At 39.2% G+C, this 20,257-nt stretch overlaps 1 protein-coding gene across 7 annotated transcripts in view; it reads left to right on the forward strand.

Moving 5' to 3' along the window:
- TMEM45A (transmembrane protein 45A) overlaps positions 1-9,977 on the forward strand; it is an 85,183-nt gene extending 75,206 nt beyond the window's left edge. For 5 of the 7 annotated variants that reach the window (XM_045503859.2, XM_074362035.1, XM_045503858.2 and 2 more), the window contains 2 exons: positions 2,899-3,044; positions 6,360-9,445. In XM_045503859.2, coding sequence (XP_045359815.1) covers positions 2,899-3,044; positions 6,360-6,510 — 297 coding nt within the window. In that variant the 3' untranslated portion in view covers positions 6,511-9,445. The other 2 variants (XM_045503863.2, XM_010966388.3) reach the window with 2 other exon arrangements.
- Positions 9,978-20,257: the final 10,280 nt, after the last annotated feature.

Below are 20,257 nucleotides of genomic sequence, written 5' to 3' on the forward strand. Positions count from 1 at the left end.
TCCTTTCTGGTAACATTAATTTGCAGATACTAAATACTATATATAAAATAGATAAACAGCAGGTTTCTTCTGTATAGCACAGGGAACTATATTCAATATCTTATAGTAACCTATAATGAAAAAGAATATGAAAACAAATATATATATATATGTATATGTATGACTGAACTAATACCCTGTATGCCAGAAATTGACACAATATTGTAAACTGACTATATTCAATAAAAAATAAAATAAAAAGTATATAGCTCAGAGGCATTTAGTACATTCACAGTATTGTGCAACTATTACCTCTGCTTAGTTCTAAGATATTTTCATCACCCCAGAAGGAAACCCTGGACCCATTAAACAGTCCCTCCCTCTTCCTCTCTTCCCAGCCCCTGGTAGCCACTAATCTGCTTTCTGGCCCTATGGATTTACCTATTCTAGATTTTTCATGTTAACAGAATCATATAATATGTTACCTTTTATGTCTGGCATCTTTTCCTAACATAGTGTTTTCAAGATTCATCTGTGTTGCATTATTTATTTGTATGTCATTTTTTATGGCTGAGTAATATTCTGTTGTATGGATATACCACATTTTGCTTACTCATCATCAGTTGACAGACATTTGGATTTGTTTTCAGCTTTTGGCTATTGTGAATAATGCTGCTATGAACATTTGTGTACAAGTTTTTGTTTGAATACCAGTTTTCAGTTATTTGGGGTATATATAGTACCTATAATGAAATCGTCAGGTCATGTGATAATTCTACATTGAACTTTTTGAAAAACTATCAAATTGTTTTCCACATGGCTGTACCATTTTACATCCCCACAAGCAATGTGTAAGAGTTCCAGTTTCTCTATATCCTTACCAACACTTGTTACTTATTATTATTATTATTACCCTAGTGGGTATGAAGTGGTATTTCATAGGGTTTTGATCTGCATTTCTCTAATAATTAATGATATTCATAATCTTTTCTTGAGCTTATCGACTGTTTGTTTACCTTCTTTTGGGAAATGAGTCTTCTAGTCCTTTGCCCATTAAAATTTTTTTTGTCTTTTTGCTGTGTTTTAGGAGTTCTTTATGTATTCTAGATATCAATTCCTTATCAGATATATGATTTGCAAGGATTTCCTCCCATGCTGTGGGTTTTCCCCTTTTCTTGATAGTGTTCTTTAATGCACAGAAGGTTTTAATTTTGATGTGCTTTTGGTGTCATGTAAAAGAAATCAGCATCAATCCCAGGCCATGAAGCTTTTCCCTTACATTTTCTTCTAAGAGTTATGGTTTTAGTTCTCATGTTTAGGCCTTTGATCCATCTTCAGCTAATTTTTATATGTGGTGTAATGTAAGGGTCCAAATTCATGTTTTTCATGTGGATTTCCAGTTGTTCGAGCACCATTTGTTGAAGAGACTAATTTCTCCCATCAAATGCCTTGGCATTCTTGTCAAAAGCCAATTTACTAGAGGGTATTTATCTCAGTTCAATTTCATTGATCTGTAGTTCTATCATTGTGTTAATACTAAAATGTTTTGATTACTGAATTTTTTGTAGTGAGTTTTGAAATCAGTAAGTGTGAGTCTTCCAACTTTTCTTTTTCAAGATTGTTTTGGCTACTCTGGATATCTTGCAATTCCATATAAATTTTAGGATCAGCCTTCCATTTCTGCAAAAACGGTTATTGGTATTTTGATAAGGATCACATTGAATCTGTAGATTGTTTTATGTGTTATTGCCATCTTAACAATATTAAATATTCCCATCCATGAACATGAAATATACTTCTGTTTATTTAGATCTTCTTCAATCTCTTTCAACGGTGTTCTGTAGTTTTCAAAGTATAAGCCTTGAACCTCCTTGATTAAATTTATTCCTAAGTATTTTGTTCTTTTAAATGCTATTTTAAGTGGAATTGTTTTGCTAACTTAATGTTTTTGGATTGTTCATTACATGTTTATAGAAATACAGCTGACTTTTGTGTGTTGTTTTTGTATTCTGCAAGTATGCTAAATTCATTTATTAGCTCTAACAGTTTTTTGTGGATTCTTTAGGATTTTATATACATATATATGTGTATATGTATATATATGTGTATATATGTATATATATGTGTGTGTATATATATATACATATAAGCATGTCATTTGTGAATATAGATAGTTTTACTTCTTCCTTTGCAATCTGGATAAACTTTATTTTTCTTTTTACTTTTTGGTATATATACATATATATATTATTGTATAGTCAGTTTACAATGTTGTATCAATTTCTGGTATACAGCATAATGCTTCAGTCATGCATGAACATACATATATTTGTTTTCATATTCTTTTTCACCATAAGTTACTACAAGATATTGAATATAGTTCCCTGTGCTATACAGTATGAACTTGTTGTTTATCTATTTTATATATATATTTCTTGACTAATTGCTCTGGCTAGAGTTTCTAGTACAATGTTGAATAGAATTGGTAAAATAAGACACCCTTGTCTTGTTCCTGATCTTAAGAGAAACATTCAGTCTTTTATCACTGAACATAATGTTACCCATTCACATTTATTTATTTTAAAATCTTTTTTTAAACTCTAATTTGAAATAACTGAGTGAAACTATACCACTTAGAAACCTAACACATTCTCTGAAAGTTCACCAATCCCCAGAGATGATTACTATTCATATTTTGAAACTGATTTTTAAACGTCCTTAATATTTTTTTTCAAAAATGCAATCTGGTAGATACTGTCTATATTTCTAAAACAAGCAGCAGATATCTTATCTGTAGCATCTCAGATAATGGGAGTTAGCTTAGTTACCATTAATCTTGGAACAAAGCATTTTGAAATGCACCATCTTCAGGAATATGACTGGTACTTTTTAATGTGTGCTTTTTGTTTTAAATTACAGATTGGTTTTGTCCTTTATCCCCTCAATGGAGGTCCTGCATGGGATTTAGTGGATCATGACAATATTATGTTTCTCACCATATGCGTCTGTTGGCATTATGCATTCACCATTATCATCATTGGAGCAATTTATGCCTTTGTCACCTGGTAAGTTAGTGATTTTTGTTCATGAAAGTTCTATTTTTCAGTATATAATCATCAAGACTTGATAGTACTGAACTTTAAACTCAAAGGGGTATTTCATTCCTTAGCATTCCACAAAACAGGGTAATGTGGCAGAAAATTATCTGCAAACACAAACATTCCCAATAAAAAGAATACATACTGATTTATTGTTAGAGTATTTAAACAGTGTCTCTACTATGCTTCTAACCTATGTATCACCCTTCAACACACTCTTCTGTGCCTCCAAGTCTTTGCATTTGCTGTTTTCTTTTCCAGATGGTTTTCACCACACCCGCAGCGAGCTCTCTGTTTGCTCCTGTGTACATCATGTATAGCACTTCCTAGGTGTGGTGTCATTTTTGACCAACATGTATATCTCATATTAAATTTGAATACCTGATTAATTTGGCATTTACTCTAATATTTATAAAAGTGAGATTCCGTTGAATGATACATGTGTTTCACGTTGGGTGAGGAGCAATATAACAGATTGATAAGAACCCATATTCCTAGGTCTGCTGCTTGTCAGCTATATGACTTTGGGCAAATTATTTAACCACATTAAGTATCAGTTTTGTTGTTAGCAAAATGGAGATAATAATAGTACCTTAATGTTTAAACGGCCTAGGACTTAATAAGAGCTCAGTGAAGATTCTTCTTCTTGTGCTTTTCTTTTCTTTTTCTTTTTGGTTCCTGTGATAGATTTCTTTTTGAAGTACAACTGACATACAACATTATACTAATTTTAGGTGTACAACATAATGATTCAATTTTGTATACATTGCCAAATGACCACCACAGTAAGTCTAGTTACCACACAAAGTAACAAATAATTTTTCTTGTAATGAGAACTTTCAAGATTTACTTTCTTAGCAACTTACAAATTTGTAATACAATATTACTGATTATTGTCACCATGCTGTATATAACATCCCCAAGACTTACTTATTTTATAACTGGAAGTGTGTAACTTCTTGATCCTCTTCACCCATTTTGCCTACTTCCCCTGACTCTGGTGACCACTAGTCTCTTCCCTGTATCTATGTGTTTTATTTTGTTTTCATTTTGTCTGTTCATTTGTTTTTTAGATTCTGCATATGAGTGAAATCATATGGTATTTGTCTTTCTCTGTCTAACTTATATCACTTTGCGTAATACTTGAGGGTATTACGCAAAGTGATATGTTAGACAGAGAAAGACAAATACCTATTTCATTTTTTATGGCCGAGTAGTATTCCATTACATATATTTAAACACAAATGTTTTTTATGGCTGAGTAGTATTCCATTACATATATATAAATATAAGCAAAACATCTCTTTTATTCATTTATCCATTGTTAGACATTTAGATTGTTTCCATATCTTGGTTATTATAAACATGCTGCAATGAACCTAGGGGTGTCTATATCTTTTTGAATGTGTGTTCATTTTCTTCAGATAAATACCCAGAAGTGGAATTACTGGATTTTTGATAGTTCTATTTTTAATTTTTTGAGGAACCTCCATGATGTTTTCCATAGTGTTGGAAATTCACATTTCCAACAACAGTGCGTGAGGGTTCTCTTTTCTTCATATCCTCACCAGTACTTGTTATTTCTTGTCCTTTCAACAGTAGCCATTCTGTAGGTGTAAAGTGATATCTTATTAGGGTTTTGGTTTGCATTTCCCTAATGATTAGTGATATCAAGCATCTTTTTATGTGCCTTTTAGTCATTGGTATATTTTCTTTGGAAAAATGTCTATTCAAATTCTCTGCCTATTTTTAAACTGGAATGTTTTTGTTGTTGTTGTTGTTGGGCTGTAAGAGTTCTTTATATGTTTTGGATATTAATCTTTTATCAGATATGAGTTAGGAATATCTTCTCCCATTCACTAAGTTTCCTTTTTATTTTTTTGATGGTTTCCTTCACTGTGCAGTAGCTTTCTAGTTTGATGTAGTCCCATTTGTTTCCTTTTGTTGACATTGCCTTTGGACTCAGATCCAAAAATATCACTAAGAGCCATGTCAAGGAGCTTACCACCTATGTTTTCTTATAGGATTTTTATGAATCTGGATGTAAGCCCTGTTGGTTTTCAAAGCCAGATGTTTGGGGGGGCTTACCAGTGCAGGTCCCAAGGGTCAGGGTGCCAGATGTAGGGCACAAAATTCTTGCTCCTCTGGGAGAAGCTCTTCATCTACAAGATCCCTTCTGATTGTGGGGCTCCACACCAGGGGTAGGGTTTTTGGCAAGACTGTCTCTTCCTCTTTTACCTATCTTGATGTAGACCTTTTGTCCTTTGTTTTGGAGGAGCTGTTTAGCTAGTTCTTAGGTCTTTTTCATAGGGAATGGTTCCATATGTAGCTGTAGATTTGTTGTGTCCATGGGGGGAGGCGAATTCAGGATCTTCCTGTGCTGCTGTCTGAACCACCTCCCCCACCCACCTTTGTTCATTTTATTCTTCTTCTTCTTGTTCTCCTCCTCCTTTTGTATCAAAAAATGCATAAAGTATAGACCCTATGTGGAGAGACAATTTAAATACAATACGCTAAATGGAAATAGTATAAGAAGAGAACACTGTCAGAGCCCAGACCACCTCCTCACAGTTGAGAATTAAGCTGCAGCTTGAAGGATGAATAGGAATAGAAAAGAGTGCGCATGGTTCCTTATTATTTCCATCAGCATGGTAGTTAATGGCGAAGTACAGTTAGCCTGGCTGGTCCCAACTACTAGTCATGCAGGCTCCAGCACCTAATCCTTCAGGGTTTGGCATTGATTGAAATGTTCTCTATCTTCAGTCTTCATGTTGGTGTCCATGAGCTATGTGTGGTTACTGAGCACATTAATTTTAGTTAATTTTAATATCCATATATGCATAGTGACTACCATATTGGACAGTACACATCTAGCAGTTTCTCTAGATCTCTAAATTGCAGGAGCTCCTTCTAGGCCCAGTGGGGTCTCAGCCTCTGCCCAGATTTGCTTTCTACTGCTCTCTCTAGACGTTTGCCCCAGGACACCTCTCCCGCTTTGTGCTTCTTTGAGCTTCACGGCTGAAGTAGCTTTGGTGCCATGTCTCTGAGTGAGGAAGCCATTTCCTCGTCTAGCTCCCAAGTGTCTCTGGTAGGCCTCGGGGCGGCCCACTTTGATCTGTAGTTACCTCCCTCTAGAGGTCTAAGTGCTACAGGTGCTGGGAAATTCTACCTTCTCACTCACTGGTTTCTATTAGTCCCTTCCCCTGAAGCATGAGCGTGAGCTGGTTGTCAGGGCTGGCTCTGCCATTGAGTGAAACTTGGCTTCTTCCTCTTTTGTTCTAGGCTGACTTCTGGGCCTCATCTCTTTAGGGGCTGGGCAGCCTCCAAGAACAATGGCAGCATTCAAGGAACCTCGCTACCTCCTGTCAGCTCCCTTCCAGAGCCAGAAGAAGACTACTGTCTCTTCCTGTTTCAAAAACCTTCAGACCCTTAATGAATCTCCTGCCCACTTCCAGTTTTCTAGAAACCAGACACTCCATGTTTAGTTCTGCCAAACCCCCATCCTTCCTCAGCACCTTTAACGTTTTGACCATGTCGTTGCCTCTACCTGACGTATCCGAATTACGTGATCATCTCTTCTCTGAACACTTCTGTGATTATTCTAGCCTTTGCTTAGCTCCCTTCATGAGTTTTTGCAGTCTCCACCACACATTTTAACAGTCTTGATCTATCTTGTGATGTTTACAGTTAGCTCAGGTTATGCTTATCTGCTAACTAGATTGTGTCACTTGGAGGAAAAGACCTTTTTCACATTCCTCACGGTCCTTGGCATACTGTCAAACATATATTAGGTACCCAATAAACATTTATTTGCTGTTTTGATAGATCTGTTACAGAGCTACTCAGATATAGGCTTTATTTGTTTAGAAATCATGTTTTGTATGCTTTTCGGGCTTGCTCTCATTTTGCTTTCAAAATATAAGATGCAAGAGCTCATGTTGGTGATATATTTTGATAGAAACTTAAGCAATACCTTAAAAAAATGAAGATTTGGTACTGACTTTCAGTGAGGTCACAGGCAGGATAATTCAATCCTGTAATCATGAAGAGCTCTGAAACCCTGTTTGCCAGGGTTTGAATGTGAAGTGGTTTCTAACTCAGTCACAGGTGATGGGTTTTGAGGACATTATATCAGAACTTGTTTGACAGGGCACAGAGATCACTATGGCAACAAAACTGGGTTATGGAACTACTGCCCCTGAAATCTCTGACAAATGAAACTACGCCTCCCAGCTTTCCAGAATAATGGTTCCAAGATTGCTTCATCTAGTTCCATGCCTGCAGTTCTCATTATGACAGCTCATAGGACAGACCTAGCTGTTTGGAAATCTTATTATGTGTCTTAGTGTATTTCATATTTAAACACCACTGTTGTGTAGAACTGTTCTAAAAGCCCCACTCTATAGATAGAGAAATATTGCCCATTTTCAGGTTGGTTTTCCAAGCAATGATTCATGTGAGCCGTTCTGAAGAACAAAACAGTTTGATTTCCAGATAGACTCTGGAAGGAGACCCAGCCTCTCAGCTCAGCTCTCATATTAATTGAAGAGAACACCTAGGAGCAAAAGACCAGATACATCCTGACCTTAGTTCCCTGGACTTGCGTCATTCTGGGAACTAGCAATTGTTTGCACTTCCTCTTTATTACTCCATCCCTCAGTCTGTCCCCAGTTGCCATTTCTGCGTGTGTCAATATCGAGGGCTTCAGGGTGCGGATAGAGCCTGCATATGCCGTAGCTTCATGGCTCGTAGCAACAGCAGATACAACCCAGCAAGGGGGAGTGGGAAACAGGAGGAGCCAGTAGGGTCTGTGTTGGTGATTAATTTGGATTAAGTAGCCAATCCTTTGTGTTATATTCCACAAGGTCATCAGGAATGAATCTAATGGATGAATTAACTAGTTAATCCCTTTCATTTAGCACATATTCAGGCTGTGCAATGTGGAATTAACTGTGTGTATTTAAAAAATGACATGCTGTCCTAGTTATCAGTGTATTTAGGACTATTAGCCTTTGGTGAGAATGGTGCCTTGAAGAGTTGAGGACATTGAGAGCAACATTAGTGGTCCAATGAGCGGCTTTTCTTGGCTCTTGATGAGTCAATGGATGATATGGATCCTGCTTAGCTGTTGTTGTCTGTGGGAGGAATTAGTGCTGAGTTTGAAGTGATTGAAGAATTACCTCTGAATAGATGAGTGATCTGAACTCCTGGCCGATTACGCCTTAGGCCCTTAACTCATCAAATGTGTGGTGAGCCATGACTATGTTCCAGACATTGTCCTAGATTCTGGCTATGGTGAGGGCAGTAGGATGAAGTCTCTGCTCTCATGAAGCCTATACCCTAGTGGGATTCAAAGCACAAGTAAAAGCTTTGCATATTGAGAGGGGCAGGCCAGACCTTCACTGGAAGAAGAGAGTCAGAAACTAAGTGTAAAGATGCAGATTGGCTGGTGACATTTTTTCATACAACGAGAATGCTTTTGATGATTTGGTTTATCCGTTTGCTTAAGTATTTCTATGTATTTCTTGAAGTCAACTGTGTCTTATCAATATGGTCACAGCACGATGTCGTTACAAATAATCATGCACAGGAAATCTTTGCCTAATTCTTATTACATCAGAGATGTGGAGAGCCTGCTAAGTTTTGGCTGCTAAGAAGCTTCATATCTTCTAATGTCGAAAATTATCATTGCCACTTCTCCCAAACCTACAAATTCTCTTTTTTTAGGTTTGTTTATTTATTTATTTATAATGGACGTACTGGGGATTGAACTCAGGACCTTGTGAAGGCTAAGCATGTGCTCTACCACTGAGCTAGACCCTCCCCCCAGCCTCCAAACCTACAGATTCTCTTAATCTATGAAAACAGTCACAAGAGTGGAGGTCATTTCTCTCAACTTCTTAATTCATCATGGACCATCGCACACAGCTGAGCAGCCTGTGGCCAGCACAAAAGCACCCCTCTGGAGTGGGGGCTGCAGCCCAGCCCAGACTGGACAGCAGGCTTACATGGACAGATGCCTTCATGCACATCCCTTACAGGAGAGGGCTCCTTTTTGTAATATACAGCTGAGCTTGGTTTCCTCTGGGCTTGTTGAAGCCCAGAGATTCTCTTATTTGTTTTAGAAATGATTAAAGTTATACATTATGAATATGATGTAGACAGTCATGTTATACACGTAAGAGCTATATTGTATCTTTTTGCTTATACACTGCTGTAATCCACAAAACATTTCCAGGTAACTCCAAAGCCAAATAAAAGTGATTTTATTTTGGGGAGGTGTCTCTTCCATTTGCACAGGTAATTTAGAGTTTGTTGTATTATAGATACATATTGTTTTGGGCCTTTGCAACAGCATAATACGAGATGCCTTTCATTCTCCTTAGGTTGGTTAAATCTCGACTTAAGAGGTCCTGCCCCTCAGAAATTGGACTCCTGAAAAATGCAGAACAAGAACAAGAGTCAGAAGAAGAGATGTGATTTTGATGGTTGTCTAGTCTTTCTGGATGGAATTTTTCTTTTTTCCAATCACTTTTAATCATGATTTTTGTTATTTCACCTTTTGTTTGGAGGACAACTGATTACAAATAATTCTTGGTGTACTGTTTGTATTTCCAATGTTGTTGAAGTATTTGAATTTAAATGTTTTATTTTTAGGGTTGAAAATACTTTGGATGATAAATTCACTTTGTGCATCAGCCCTGGTGCAGTGGCTCTTCCCAGGTCATCTCAAGTTGGATGCCCTCATTACGAAAAATACTTGTTTTATTTGCCTTATAGATGTATCTGCTCAAGTTTCCTGGGCTTGCTACTATTTGTAACTCTTAAAAATGGATTTACACTCGTCTGTATTGTTGCCGCAATGAGAAATTAATGAATGTACAGGTCTTGGTTCAAACACCTCAGATATCTATTTTGTTATTCAACTGTGCTCTGCCTTTGCGTCAGAAAGAAGCTTTGTGATACTGAAGTCCCTGTTTGTGAGCCGTCTCTTTCTGTGGCACTGCTTTCTCTCCTGGGAAAAGTGAACCGGTTGTCATCCTGAGTCGTGCACTCATTCAGAGATGTGTGGGCTGATCCATGGCTGCAAAAGGACACACGGTGGCAGAGCCCTGAGAATTTGGGAAAGGAGAGTAAGGATGTTATCCATGGAGTAAAAAGTCATCACACAGCATAGTATGGCCACCATGCCATCCCCTCTGCTGAAATAATGGAAGGGTTAAAATAAGGAAACACCCTTTAGGGAATTTCTGGGTGAAAATTCAGAGCCTTTACCTTACCTCGTCTGCTGTGGACTAAGTAGTCCCAGTTGAAGAGTCAAGTCTTGTTTCTAATTCTGGCTCTCTCATTAACCAGCCTCTGGGGATTCACCATTTACCCTGTCCCTCTTTCTGAAGTTAGGGGATTGAGTTGGAGGAATCATGGGGCCCTCTCTGGCTGTTACGTTTTAGGAATCTAGAATCTCTGAGATGAAACTGAAGCTAATTTAGTAGGATGTTAGTCAGAAAGGCCAGTCCTTGCTGTGACGGAAGAGGTAAGGAGGGCTGTGGGAGCTTGTGATGGTTGACTTGCACATGGAGGAAAAGAGGCAGTCTAGAGGGTAGTAGGTAGCTGGAGGTGATGCATGGGCAATTAAAACCTGAAGCTCCCTGGCATTCCAGAAGCACTGACAAATCCAGGAGTGTGGTCTTATCACGTGCCATTGAAAAGGAGGGTGAGTGGATTCTTTAGACCAAAGAACTGGGCCCATTCCTGTTTTGGTGTCAGGATTGGAAAGAACTGATAGAAAGGTTAATCTTGAACCATGCAGTAGACCTTAGTGTCTTTCTTAGTGTGTTTCTGAACTGTGAGATGCTCACATGCCACGGTCCCCAGGTGATCATGGCAGTCTGCTCATGTGTGTGCTATGTCTTAGGGTTTTTTCCTAGTCTAGCAAGTTTCTGTGATTTTGACATGTTTGTATTTCAAAAGGGAGAGCTGTCAGCGGCAGGTACATGAAAATGGCATTGCGGATATCTCGGCCTGAGCAGGAACTCTAAGAGTAATTAGTTTGAACCAGATTAAGGACAGAATTTTGAAAACTGTGTAAATGCAAATATTCTGGCAGCCTTTATGACAGAGCAGAAACATCCATTCCTCCAGTCTCTCCACAGAGAGAATACAAGTGAGAGGCACCCTCGTAAGTTCTCAGAGGAGGAATTTTGGTTCGGGTCCAAGTCTACAGTTTGGGGCTGGCTGCCTCTAGTCCCTGCAGTAAGCAATATGTTGAACACCATTATTAGAACTTTATAGTAGCCTTCACCAAGGAAGGGGCAGGAGGAGGGCACCCTCCCTTACTTTCGTTCGTATTTTATCTCAACTCTTCTAACAACCTAGGGTCTCAAATCCTGAGCTTTTGCCAGACCACTTCATGGATATCCCATGCTTTATTTCTCATACCAAAGTAAAGAAACTCTTTAAATAACTCAGCGTGATATAAACATTGGCTGTTGCTGTGGTTCTAGCTCCTCGGTGATTTCTGTAATCTCTCAAACCCTTTGCTTGAGAAACTGCAGCCTCTAATTGCACTGGCTTCCAGCTCACTGTTGAAAGGGGAGATCAGGTTATGACCATCTTGGTGTCCTCCTCATCATTAAGTCATCAGGGTGGGGTGAGGGGTCATTTATAGAGTTGTATTGATTATATCTTGGATGTGGATTAATAAGGTGGTGCAGGAGTCCCTGGGGACTACAGGAACATTTTGAAAAGCTGAGAAGTGAGAATCCTCCCCAATTCAAGGAATCAATAGATAAAAAAGTATGAAGGAGAAGTTTGTGCACATGGGGAAGAGATCCGGAAATTCTATATGCTGTCTAATGTGAACTCTGGATGGAGAAAACTGAGAGCCTGCAGGGCATACATGAAATAGTAGAAAAGAATTGACCCTAAATAAATGGCGATTAAGGAAGATTTTTGCCTTAAGCTTGGAGGAGTGCTTCAAGAGATGTGCAGTGAAGAGAGTGACTGGGTTTCTGATCTAAGCCAGTAAAAATGAAAAAAGTAAGCCATTTTTATACTTGTAAGTTCAGTGTATGAAATTATCACTCTATTTTTAAGTCTGGCCAATTTTAGCACTCAATTTTAAGGAGACTTTAATGTTTGCATACAGTTTTACACTTAGATATCTAGATTTCCCTTTAAACATCTGAAACTGTATTTATGAATTTTTATATTCTTCTTAAGAACTTGAATTAACTGAGAAATCATCTCAACTTATTAAGTTATTATTAACAAAATTGAATTTATTAAACTTACAAATGTGGTGAAACTTAAGTTTCCTTAAATGTTCCAATACTGTGTAAACTTATAGTTCAACCTAAACTCACAAGTGTAAATTTGTTAGGCTATTGCACATTTAGAAATTGAACTTATAAGACTAATCTGCATAGATAAATTATTTTTAAAATTATAAATACCTAAAATGCTACACATGCACAATTCCTTAACACACAAATTTGATTTGTGTGTTATGATTTTGATGCTCTTAAACATTTCTGTTCTTAACTTCAAAGTCTTTCCATGGTAAAATAGGCTTACTGTTAATTAAGGAAATGATTCATTTATGACAGGCAATGTCAGGGAACATCCAGCTTGCTTGTTGAAATATTGGAATCTGATATTGAATGGGACAGGATTCTTTTTTTAATTCTTATTTTTTTATTGAAATGTAGTTGATTTACAATGCTAGTTTCAGGTGTGTGGCACAGCAATTCAGTTATACATACATATATATATATTCAGTTTCTTTTCCATTACAGCTCATTACAAGAAATTGAATACAGTTCCCTGTGCTATACAGTAGGTCCTTGTTGTTTATCTATTTTATGTACAGTAATGTGTATCTGTCAATCCCAAACTCCCAATCTATCCCTCCTTCCCTCTTCCCACCCCTCCCCCCACCCACCAGTAGCCACAGTTTGTTTTCTATGTCTGTGAGTCTATCTCTGGTTTGTAAATAAAATTTGGGACAGGATTCTTGACAGTGAACCTCATGGCACCTGCTGAATCCTGTTATAGTCACTACATCAGACACTCCACACAGGCTGCCTCTCAGTCTTCCATAGCACAGAGAAGGTGCCTTTCCCAGCTGAAGTCATACTTAAAATTATCTGTCTTTTCTGCCTACTCCTGAAAATCTGCAACCCCCACCCAGGCTGTCATGTCATTTAATGGGATTTCATTATTCTTTAGCTCTGAAGATACTGAATATATTTCCTTCTAAGTGTACAGACTTCTGAACTTGATGTAATCCTGCACTTATCCCCCTCCATGTATTTCCTATCTGGTGAGACTATCCAATTTTTACAGATATCAAGGTGATAATCCTACTACATTCTAGGTCACTCTCTTTTAAAGCTAATTCAGTAGCTCTGAGACTGGCTATCAGTGTCTCTCAGCCTTTAGCCCCTTGAAGCAGGGGCAGCACATCCTCGTTCAGTGCTGGTACGGGCCGTGGGAGGAATCACTATGACTAATGTGAAATGTTAAAAAGGAGGCGAGAAAGTTCCTCTCATCTGGTTCCTCTCATGAACTTGAGCTGTTCTGCCTGTTTTCAAATGTCCTAAAGGGAGGATTAAAGCTTTTTAGAAGCTGGGCATGGTGCCCAATATAATAGATTTGTGTCTGAAGCCAAAACACACACAGGCTGTAAAACGCAGGAATAAGCTCGGCCAAGTAATCAGAGGGCTTAGCGACCGAGGATGGGGCAACTGTCTTGTCTGCTCGGAAACCGACTCAGGTTTACTTGGTCTCACTATGAAAGTTTACATTGATTAGCATCATACTTGAATACAGTAAAGTCGCTCTGAGTGTAATTCAGTGTGTCTCATATTATCCAATTCAGCTCTTGTGCGAATCAGGCTGACTTGTTCTCTGTTCCCTAAAACTTGTTTCTTTTAATTTCCATAGCTTCATCTTATTAATCACCCTCCCTTCCCTCCTCCTCCTTGCAGCTTAACTTCTGGAGATTCTTTAAGGCCCAGTTCAAAGTGTTCTTTTCCCACTGTGCTCAACCCACTCTCATCTGTCTATAAATTCTTATAGCACGGAGCCCAGAGCAACATTGGATCATATGCTGTTCAGTCCTCTAATTGTGTCTCCTCATAAACTCTCCCTTCTTACCATATTATAATCCCCGAAAGACAACCATACTACTTTCATCTCTATTATAGCACCTAAGGAATCTTTCTCAATCTTTAGCATTGAAAGGGGAGCTATAGGAGTAGAAATAAGAGAGAAAAATCAAGGGAAGATATTATTCAGAGAAAAATAGGTCCAAAAGATTATCTCTAGGTGAGCTTTCTGAGACCAGAGAGTTAGTGACTTGTCCAATCATGCTGCCAGTTAGTGGCCAAGCCCATGATGGGATATAAATCTCCTGATGCCAGAAGAGAGGGCTCTTTCCACTTCAGAGGCTACATGACTGCACAGTGAATGGCTCTGTCCCTTCCTAGAGGCACCCGCCTTATTCCTAAGACCATCTGTCCCCCAGCCCTGCTCCCCACACAGAAGTCCCATTCAGAGGAAGAGACTTTGGCTTCTGTTGGAATATCTCTGGTGATTTGAGTCTGATCAGAAACTATCTTAGTCAGTTTGGGCTACTATAATAGAGCACAATGGACGTTTTAGATAGATATAATAATAGATATATTTGTGATATGATATATAGATAGATTCAGGTATAATAGATATAATAGAACATAAACTGGGTGACTTAAGCAACAAATGCTTATTCTCACAGTTCTGGAGTCTGGGAAGTCCAAGCTTAAGGTGCCAGCAGCTCTGGTGTCTGGTAAAGGCCCACTTCCTGGTGGGAGGGACAGGTTGTCTCCCTCCAGCTTCTTTTTTATAAGGGCATTAATCTCATCACGAGGGCTCCGCCCTGATGACCTGATTGCCTCCCAAAGGCCTCACTTCCAAATACCATCACACTAAAGATTAGAGCTTCAACACATGAATTTAGAGGGGACACAAACATTCAGTCCAGAGCAGAGACCCAGAAGAGGAATCACCAGGACAGGGATGACCGGGACACTCCATTCTTGCCAGTGTAGGATACCTTCCCCATTCCCCTTCCCCCAAGAAATGTGTGGAAATTTACCTCATATCCAATGTGCTTACATTGTGGGTGAACGGCTGAGTACTGAAGATACTGCAGCAAAATAGGCTTAACAGCAGGAAAAACAACAGCAGTGCTGCTACCCTCTAGTGGCAGAGCATGGAAACACAACTCATAAGCCAAAGTACCAGTTTCACATCCTAAAAGAAGTTTCCTTAACGCAAATAACTAGTCAGACCACAAGCATTGTTAGAGGTAGAGTTTGGGTTATTATTTTTTTAATCTTAGATTTTAATTTATTAGTATTCTAATCCATTGTTACGGGTTGGGTTGTGTCTGCCCAAATTCATATGTTAAAGTCCTTCACCTCCAGCACATCAGAATGTGACCTTATTTGGAATCAGGTTGCTGTAGGTATAATTATTTTAGTTGAGATGAGGTCATACTGGAGTGGGGTGGGCCCCACTCCAATATGACTGGTGTTCTTATAAAAGGAGGAAATTTGGAGAAAGACATAAATGTAGGGAGAAGGCCATGTGAACAGGAAGGCATAGACTGGGGTGATGTGTGTACAAGTCAAGGAAAGCCAAAGATGCCGGTGAACCCCCAGAAGCTGGGAGAGAGGACTGGAACAGACTCCTCCCTAGCACCTTGAGAGGGAGGGAGCGTGACCCTGCTAACAACTTGATCTCGGGCTCCCAAGCCTCCAGCACTGTGAGACAATAACTTTCTGTTAAGTCATTCAGTTTGAGGAACTTTCTTACAGCCACCATGGAAAACTAATACATCTGTTACTCTAACCTAAGTTTAAAGTTTAATCTTTTAGACTTCAAAATAAGGCATGCATTTGAGCTGAAAAATAGTAAGCCAGAGGTTATACGGCAAATGCCAGGGAGGACAATATTATCGCTCCTAAGTTTATTACCGACCATTAAATGTGTTATCCTTATTAAGAAAACTGCTGACAATTTGGCTTGGTTATACATTTATGCTCTTTTATGGTTCCACTCAGGTTGGCGTGTTTCCTTCACTGGTCTTTTTGTCCAGCCTTCCTCAGGCAGGTAGAGTGACATTGGAGAGTGAATCATCTATCAACTAGTGACTCCTGCATTATCTTTGGTGTGCTCTAACATTTTATGTGCCTGCTCTCTAACTAGGTCACAAACTCCTCGAGTATCATATACTCCTATTAAGCTTTCTGGGGATTATGGGTCTTATCTGGAAAATGCATGGTGCTTGTTGCAAAATACCCCCTGTATTAGCCAAGGTTCCCCAGAAGCAGAGTCAATATATATGATAGATTTTAAAGAACTGACTCATTGTGGAAGTTGGCAAGTCCAAAATCTGCAAGATAGACTACTAAGCTTTTAACAATTAGGCTGCCTGGGAAGGCAGGCTGGGAAGAGTCAATACCACAGTTTGAGTCTGAAAGCAGTCTGCTGGCAGAATTTCCTCTTCAGTGGAGGTCAGTCTTTTTCTATTAAGGCCCTCAACTGCTTGGATGAGGGTCATCACTTTACTCAAAGTCTGCAGATTGAAACATTAATCTTATCTAAAAAAAAACCTTCACAGAAACATCCAGAATAATGTTTGACCAATAACTGGTACCATGGCCTAGCTTAGTTGACACATAAAATTCCACATCATAGCTCCCAGTGAATTCGGTCTCCTTGAATTCCATCCTTCTCATAGTTCCATCCATCACTGAATCTGGATGGACCTTGTGATAATATTTGACCAATAGAATGTGGTAAATGTGACACTGAGCAAATTATGATCTTAGACTTTAAGAGGTCTTGCAAACTTACCCTGTTTCTGTCTTGGAACCCAGCCTGAATGCAAAGGGAAGGCTATTCTGTGGGGAAATCTTCAAGAAGGAGGAGATCCTGATGGAGAAAAGAGCATGAGGGAGAGAGAAGTCCAGCCAACTTGGCCTTTCTAGTCAACCTTAGCTGAGATCCCAGATACGTGAGAAGGCCATCCTGGATCCTTGAAGCTCCTGTCAAGTTTCCGGATGACTTGGCTCATTGATCATGTGAAGTGAAGCCATCAATGCTGAGTCCTGCCCAAATTACCTGATTACGAGCAAATAAATGGTGGTTGTGTCTTAAATCGCTAAGTTTTGGAGTGGCCTCTTATGCAACACTAGTGTGCCATGATTTCTGTAAAACAATTACACTAAATGGAGAGAGTTGGGATCTAGAATAGTATCTGAAGGTGTAAATCATAGTGCTATTTTATACAGGACATTGACGATATCAACTCATCTTGCCTCAGATAAGCTTAAGATTTCATACTACTATTTTCAGGAGGGCTGGTGTTTACATGAGACTGGCGGTTCTTGGCTGAAGCTCTTGTCTAGTTGCTATAAATTTTGGATTTGTCTCTCCCTTAAACTGGGGTTTCTAGAAGGAAAATTAAACTATTTCCCACAGTATGGTTCCTACCCTAAGCATCATTGAACCTTTCTCTCTTTCAATCTTGACCACATACCTGTGCCCATCTGCTCAGATTTGGGGGATATAAAAGAGAAAAATTAAAAGGGGAGAAAAATGGGTAAGGAAATTTAAAAGCAACAAGTCAGAAGAGATGAAGAGAGGAGGTGAGGTTCTCAGGAGCAAGATGCAGAGGTAAATTTAAAACTATAAAAGAATTTGAGGGCTCATCTTCTAGGGTTCAGCATCAGAGTTCAGCATATTTTAGTTTATAGGCAACAAGTTTCTACCAGTATTGAGTCACCTCTCTACATGAAGCAATCAGTCCTTGAGATCTTATTTGGAACATCTTGCTCTGGGGAGCATAGGAGCCACCTGAAGAGCAAAGGCATGCAGAACAAAGAAAGGTGAGTAAGCTGGTGAATTTCTCTTGGCCCAGAAAAGCTTTTTTTTTGCTTTGGTTTTTAATTGATAACTTTCTCCCTGCCCTCCAATGACCACCAGGTAGAAACAGAGGGTGGTAGGGTTATACAGATACACGAATAGGTGATTCAAGGGTTTCTCCATTAGCAGCAGCTCAGAGTTTTCCCTAATTAAGGGGTAGCAAATGCCGCTGGGAGGTTTTCCAATGGAGAAACTCGGAAACTCATCTCTAAGGTATAACAGGTGGGGGAGTTGAGATTGGCCTTTGTCACAGATGACACGGGAGGTAAGGTAAGCAGGCTTCTGTGTACTTAACTCTCTGTTGGTGGTCACAGCCCAGATGGTAGGGAAATGAAAGGGATTTTAGAACGTTTGGATGCTCCTGGGGATAAACTCATTGAAAATCTGGTTAAATAAATGAATCAAGATACAACAGAATGGTAGTTTCACAGATGACAAAAATAGAGGCTCCTCGGGAATTTTAGCATACTTATCTGACTATGTGGCGATCTTTAAAGCCATGAGATCTCCCATAAGCATTAACAAATCTTGTCCTGTTACATGAGGAAGCCCTGTAATCTCCTGCCATTTGCTGGCCAACTGCAAACTTGACTCACTCCCTTTGGGAGAATTACCCTAAACGGTGGTTACCCAACATCAGTGAACATCAAGTTGGAGGACTAGTAAAAACACAGATTGCTGGGCCCCACTCTCAGAGTTTCAGATTCAGTAGATTTCCTGTTTTCTTTAATGGATTATAATCTTTTATAAGGATCATTTATTTTGACACTCAAAATGCTCCCCATTTGACAATGGAGGGTCTCTTCATGCTGGATTCAGAAACCACTTGATATGTACCCATCACCCCTTGAGCACTTTTTTCCTTTCTGGCACAAAATATTCTAGGCTCCTCTTGGACTTTGCCTGCCCCAGTCTTGGAAATGGACATTTTCCCAAGGAGCCATGTTCCTTTTAGTGGAGATTTGTTTTTCGGAATCAGTACCTGGGCTTTAGGTGTGCTAACTGCTAACTGGATGTAACTGCTTCCAGGCTCTGGGAGCACCTGGGGAAAAAGCTAGAGCCATTGTGCCTCCCAGGATTCCTGTCTGTCCATCTAGTGTGGGACGGAAAATGTCCGAGCACCACCAAAGTCAGCTTCCCGGTCACCAGAGCACAACCCCTTCCAAACCTCTGGAACCCTACGCGAGACGGACGCCATCAGCGAACGGCAAGCACAGGCCTCATGGCCAGTGCCTGCGGTCGCACTCTTCAGCTAAGACCATCCTGCAGATGCTCATGTTTTCAAAGCATCTTCCTTAGAATACTATCTCTGAGAGATTCTTCTCAGGAAGAGGATTCTGTGGTCAAATAATGCTGGGAACGTCACAGTTCACAAGGTCTACCAGCATGTGAAAAGCTCTGAGAAATCCTGGAGTTGAAGAAAACAGTTACCTTTATATAATCTAGTGTCACCAAAATTTCCTTCACCACAGAGCTCCTGTTTAGAGAAATGAAGGCCCAAGCCTCATTTTGTCATGCAGTGGGCAAAAGTGTCTGTTCCACGGGGCTACTGTACATACTTACAAAGGAGATAAAGAGACGTAAAAAGTGCATAGCACAGGACTTGGTATTCTTTTTCTTACATTTATTATTTATTAAAAATGGTTCCCTTTGTTATTAAAGAAATAATAGATATATTTATTCTTATAATAATTGAAAAAATAATAAATGCATAACGTGAAAGCTTCAAATCATAAAGGGGGGTAAAATGAAAAATACATTTCTCCACAGATCCCATAGTTTCCCAAAAGGAATTTTTTAATGTGCACATTCAGACATTCTCTGTGCATATACATGTAGACATCTCAGAAACAGATATTTTTAAATGTATTCACAGTAAATTAGATAATGGATTCACTTTCATTTACTTTGTGCCTCTGCAACATTGCCACTAAGTTTTTCCATTCTGGGGACACCAATATGTTTTTCTGAAACCCTTGGGTGAGGTAAAGGTTAGAGCTTATGTGCATGTTCCCTGAGCTGTACTTTGGTGAAGTGAGGGTTATAGAGAGTAGGGAAAAATATATAGTTGTTTGGGGGTTGAAAAAAGTAGGCTTAAATGTGCCCTCTTTTGTAAAACCTCTCCTCATCCACGAGGAACAGAACACTAATTGAGGAAGTAAATATTCTTTCTTTCTTCTTTCTCTTCCTTCCTTCCATCTTTC

Source organism: Camelus bactrianus, chromosome 1, assembly GCF_048773025.1.
Source record: "Camelus bactrianus isolate YW-2024 breed Bactrian camel chromosome 1, ASM4877302v1, whole genome shotgun sequence".
Lineage (NCBI taxonomy): Eukaryota > Metazoa > Chordata > Mammalia > Artiodactyla > Camelidae > Camelus > Camelus bactrianus.